This window comes from Lolium rigidum, chromosome 7 (genome assembly GCF_022539505.1).
Source record: "Lolium rigidum isolate FL_2022 chromosome 7, APGP_CSIRO_Lrig_0.1, whole genome shotgun sequence".
In the NCBI taxonomy this organism is placed as follows: domain Eukaryota; kingdom Viridiplantae; phylum Streptophyta; class Magnoliopsida; order Poales; family Poaceae; genus Lolium; species Lolium rigidum.
The window spans coordinates 122,015,875-122,021,789 of record NC_061514.1 but is presented as its reverse complement, the minus strand read 5'-3'; the positions used below and the strand labels follow the sequence as shown (position 1 = coordinate 122,021,789).

The following is a 5,915-nucleotide window of genomic DNA, read 5'->3' as shown; positions in this document are numbered from 1 at the left end:
TGGACCCTGTGAGCACTCAACCAAAAATAAGAGGTCCGCAAAGTAAAAACCCCATGTACTCCTAGGTTTCGTTCTCTCGCAGAGGTGACTCGACGGATGATGGTGAGTGGTTTTGCCTTTTCCCTGAATCCAGCGAGGGTGCATGCACGGGTGTTTGGGCCGATCCAGGGGTAGACTTGTTCTGCTACCTGGCCTCGGCACCCTGTAGATTTCATCTCTAGGGTTTGAAAATAGATCTATTTGTGTGGCTCTTCTTAATTTTAGTGCCAAAAGTTTGCACCTTATTCACTTTAGTGCCAGAGAATGTCATTGAACTTTTTCATGGAAATTATGATTGCTGGATGCTAAAACATATGGGACCAACAGAATGATGCTTTTTCAATGCAAATATTCCCAATGTTCAGAGATGAATTAGCATATTTAAAGCCACTTTCACTCTTACAATGCATAGAGCTAAGCCTAGTCTTAAAGAAGGGATGCAATCCTGGATTGATACTCTGAGTGTGTAATAAGTGCTACCTATTGTAAATATTACATCCATTATTAATACAAAATGACACTATAGGAAGCCTTTTCCTACTGTATTTGTGTCAAAAAAAAAAGTGATATATATGACTTTCCATGACAGCATAATATACTGCTACTCACTATTCAGGTACGATACTTCCCATTAGCCTTAGCCCATGTCAACAGAGCAATCAATGGTTTTTGCGACCAAATTATTGAATACTGGTTTATATTTATAAAAAGAAGGTGATGGTTTTGTGAAGGACAAAAGTTTTTCGAAGATTATTGTCAACTGTTAATTGTGTTTTAAACATTGCTGGTCCCTCTTTGGTCATTGTAAAATGTAAACCACTTTCTTGGTGTGTATCATGGACCTTTTTCTAGGTCGTCCACTTCACACTTGGATAAATCGAGATTACAAGAGGGTACGTTGAGGCTGCTGCAATGGCAAAGTAGAATTATGAAATAATGTAAAAGCCTTGCCTGGGAAAATGTGATGCAGCGCAAACTCAATGCAGCTGTTGAAAATGCAACATAATGTCTTCAAATGGTGATGGGTCATGGGTGGTTCAGTTAGTGCGTGGAAATTCTTACTTCTTGTATTATCTGCAGAACAGAATTTACAACCCGAAGCAGAGTAGCGGATATTGCCATAGATGAAGTTGAGAAATATGATATTTTGAGACTGAGAAGCACAAATTCAGGCTTCCCGTGGACAATTCAAGCCTGCAGTGGAATCTTTTCGGGAGTTTAGGTAGTCGTCCTTTTGTTCGTGTGGCGTGGCATATCTGTGAGATTCTTTGTCATGAATTTTGACCATGTGATCAATATAGTTAAACGTTGTATAATAATAATAAAAGGACAATCTTTCTCTTGCTAAAGCAGCAGCAACCATCTCACCGACTGATCTACTCAACTCTTTGGGATATTCGCTATCATGTTGCCAGCTTCCAGCAGGTATCCCGGGTGCTACTGCCGAAGGTTCAGCACATGGTCAGGGGTTTTAGCAGAGTAGCACACAACTATGGACAGCAGGCCATCAGATGTTCAGCATCTGTGCCTATATCTTTAGTTGCATTATCTCACCTCATGTCAATATGCTTTGTCCTACAGCACTAGCCCATCAAAATTAAAAGAGAGAATAACCACAATACCATAATTAGAACCGAAAGCTCCAACATATATAGCCATAATACCGCTAGTTTGTCCTACAGCTCATTGCAAACCTCAGAACTTTCTACTGCACGATGTAATCTGCTCTCGAGTTGAATAAAACTGGTACCCGCAGGATGCGGCCCACCATTTGTTAAAAAAAACAAAAGAAGATTGGTCTCCTAAAGTTCATGCTGCATTGCCACCTCCAGAACCCGGCAATTGTAACACGCAAATCCATACAAAGGGGCAGGGCAAAATAGACTCAATAGTCAACAAATACACACTTAGCTTCAAACTGCATATACTCACCAACTTGTAAAATAAAAACCGTTAACAAATGAACCCCATACTCAGACTAAGAAAACAATAAATGATCCATTGCAAGCGTAGTTCAATCTGCTTTCATCAGCAGCTACAATAACCCAACGATCAAAGCATACTGGAGGAGTATTTGGTTTAGCATTCAGATATAGATTAGACTTGATTGCTCTCCCAGAAAACCAAGAAAGTGCAGCCAGGCTTTACCAGACAAACAGAGATGCATGCTTGAAGTCCCAAAATACAAACATACTATGCCTCTCCAACACACGCAGTCAGTGTAATCCTTGAACCAAAAAAAAAAAGCTCAGTACGATAAATGAAAGATAATGTACAGGGAAAACATATCAAGTGAATCATTAACTCATAGGAAGCGTGTAATATATATAATACAACTAATAATGTTGGGACTGTCCTCTCCACCATAGTGCATAAACACTGGAGAGCGAAAGTACGCAATAATCCAATCAATCTCAATAACAAGTTACACAGCTCTTCAAACATGGGTCCTAAATGAAGGGCAACAAAATCTTATGATCTAAGTTTTTCTTCCTTGTTGACAAGTTGGCAACTTATATTTGAGAACAGTTAAGCATATGGTATTTATAAGCTCGAGCTTCAGCCCTACCAAATAGCTCATCAGCACCTTCCAATTAGGGACATTATAATTGGTAGAAGAGAAAGCTCTCTCACCGCCTGGAAGTTTTCTGCCATCCAGGCAGTTCCTGGCCGTTGGATTACCCCTCAATCCTGGTTTGGGCCGAAAGTCCCTTAGGGACACTTCTCTGAGGTAATTCGGTTAATGGACACTTGGACAGTAGCGAAAGAACACCGAATCAAAGGAGCCGACTTGATGCAATCTGCTGCTAGCGATCCAGAAAAAAAACGTAGAGGATTGCGAATGACACAATGCGGTAGGGGAGGAGATGCCAAGCGATCTCTCTCTTCCATGCATCACCTAGCGAGCCAATGAGGCGACGGCGGACAACACCCAGCCTCTCCGACTCCCATCACGGCAAGAAGGATCAACGCCGCAGCAGCGTGCGCACCCCCTTCTCTCCTTCCAAGTGGCGAGTGTCCGCTTCTATTGACCAAGGAAACAAGCCCATCTGAATCGCCGCTGCTGGTTTCGCTCCGCCTGCGTTGATATCTAAGATGCACCCACCGCCACAATGATACCAGTAACCCGCGACTGGCTTGGCGGTGGATTCCCGGTCTGTACAGCTGCAAGAATGGAAATGCAGAAGCACGCACGAATTTTGATGCTCAGTTTTGGGAGGAGCAGGGCGTGATCTGTATTGAATCCGGTGGGTGGGCTTCATAAAAGTAGTGTTGAATCTTCCTATGGTCTTAGTGTCTTACGGATTAACTTCGGTCGCACTTTCTGCCCTTCCGTATCCTGATATTGACGCAAGTAGATGATCCAAGAATTTAGTTATATAGGCTGTGATAAAATATACTATTTGTTTTTGTAAATTTCTGTATTGCCATCCTTATATAATGCCATCTGAGTCTTTTTTTTCTAGCATCACATGAGTTTCTGTACTGAAAATATGAAGGCAGGCTATGACAAGTATCCGGTTAGTTTTATTTTGTAGTAATATGTAGTAAGCATTCTTGTCATTTTGTCGGAATGTCTGAACTTTTGTCAAACAATTCCTTAAGTTTGAGTATTTTGTATCCAATATATATAACCTGCAACCTATATCCAGCAATTGTGAATAGTTATCACAGGTCTTCTTATACGTACTTCAAGCCATTAGTAGACAGAAAAACCTCAAGCTGCCATGCTACCTCATTACTACCCTATGGATCATTTGAAACTCACCTCTTTGACTACTCTTATGTAAGTTTAATATTCACATTTCATGTTAACATATATATTTATGGAATTCTACCAATCTATCGAAGAAATAGACAGGCACTGCAACACGTGCCACCATGATCTAGTTGAAGTAGCAAAGCAATATTCTCCATCCTAATATAATCAAGAGCAAAGACAATGATTTTCCCTATTATCCATTATAGGTAGCAACAGAAGTACATATCATCAGCATACCTACACATAGTTTAACATGACACTCACTGCAATAAGTTTTCAGCCTTCTGACAGGCACCTACATGGCAAATCTCTAGCATCTAAGATAAGGAATAGGCCCTGATTACAACATTAAAATAATGGCGGAAATGTGCAATTTTTAAAAGCATAATCATTAAGGGCTGTTTCTATGTCAAACTGGATCTTAAGAAACTTATACAGTGAAAAAAGGTTACAAGGTGTAATGTGAGTTACTTAAACGGATAAAAGAGTGAAGGCCAAGGGAGTGAACCCATGGTTTGAACTGGAAATCTTTAAGACCTGCTTCGATTGGTTGGAGATTGCAATCCACTTGACTGTTTCCTCTGAAGTCTCTAGGAGTGAAGGGTCCTCTATTTGATAGGTCTTCAAGATTACATTCAAGCCGCTGTATTGGGGTTCATGAGTGTAGCTGTGGCTGTCAACTGAAGGACTCAGTGAGCAAAAGTGTGCACTGTCCAAGGAAGAGAAGCAGGACCCTGCATCATCAACAACTTCATCTTCCAAATATTTTACCGGCAGCACGGTGATGGATAACTTAAGATGAGCATGGTCCTTTTCAACATGGATGCGGTAGGCAGTGATGGGCCCGTTCTTCTTGTGAGACGACACGCCAAGGAAGATAGAGCCAGCATGCTGTGTGGCACGGCCAACAAAGGGTAGCCTCTTGTCATCGACCTTGTACCACTTGTCTGAGCTGGTGTCAAATGCCCATGTGCCCCAGTCTGGTTGATTGAAGGATAGCAATATGTAGAGGCCGACCACCACATAGGACACGGTAATTACAAGGGGAAGCATCGTCGTGTATCTGAAAGGGGTGAGCTCCCACGGGAAGCATGGTGGATGCGGCAGCTCCTTCCAGGAGCAACCCTCGAGGTGGGCGTTGCCGGCGTCAGTGGCGACGACCGATGCATTGGAGAGATCGAGTACCTCGAACCAGGGTGGAAAATCAGGGTCTGAAATCCAGGAGGGGTTCTTAGACATGGCATAAACCTTATCCCCCACGGTGGTCAGAACTGGGCACCATTTAGCGGATTTGGGATTGGGCCCCTGGATGACCTCCTCCGTCTTGGTGTCGAAGATGACCGTGTCGGCCTTATCACCCCCGACGCCGACGATCCAGGACCTTGACCGCACGGGGATGAACACCTTGCCCGCCGCGACGGTGGTCTTCACATGGCCAAGCGGCTTGAGGCGCTTCACACGGCCAAGCCGATTCGGGCGCTTCACCGGCGAGGGAGCGTCCGACCCTGAGTCCACCATCTTGTACACGCGGCAGGGCTGGGAAGAGAAAGCCCAGTCGGAGTTGCATGCCACAAGGTAGGCCGACGAGTCACCGCCGACGACCCCCATCTGATCCACTTCTTCATCTTCTTCTAGCTCCAGATCTCTAATAGGCTCGTCAGTGGAAGCCCGCCCCTCTGCTCCATGACGCCCACGCGGCCTCTTCCGGCACCACATCCGCCGCCGCATCGACCATGACGATGACATCTCTTATGGGCTGGTTAGGTCGCGTGCCGCGCCGCCGCCGCCGTCGTGTGACAGCACTCCGCCAGGGAAGGTAGAGGTAGATTAATTCTGGGCTGGCTATGAAGCAAGCCTTGTGACGTGGTTGCCAAGATGTGATTTGGCACTTCGACCTAGAGAGATATCCTCTAGGACCTCTCGATTTATTTGATTCAGTAATCATGACCATGCACGACTCTACCCAGAGCTAACCGAGGAGCCAAACCGTGCTAATTAATCCAATAAATCTTCATCATGGATCAAGAAGAGAGTTAAACTATTGAAAGGATGGAAAATACCCGCCTATGGATTGAGAAGTTATATCATGACTCATGAGGCAAAGGGAATTGGA

General features: G+C 44.1%; 1 protein-coding gene across 1 annotated transcript; it reads right to left on the bottom strand.

The window, feature by feature from the left end:
* Positions 1–2,164: 2,164 nt before the first annotated feature.
* On the bottom strand, positions 2,165–5,530 carry LOC124671918. The gene is made up of 2 exons (XM_047208237.1): positions 4,274–5,530; positions 2,165–2,266 (listed from the first exon to the last, which is right to left on the bottom strand). The coding sequence occupies exon 1, from the start codon at positions 5,528–5,530 to the stop codon at positions 4,274–4,276; it is 1,257 nt and encodes a 418-aa protein (XP_047064193.1). The 3' UTR covers positions 2,165–2,266.
* Between the last annotated feature and the right edge of the window lie 385 nt (positions 5,531–5,915).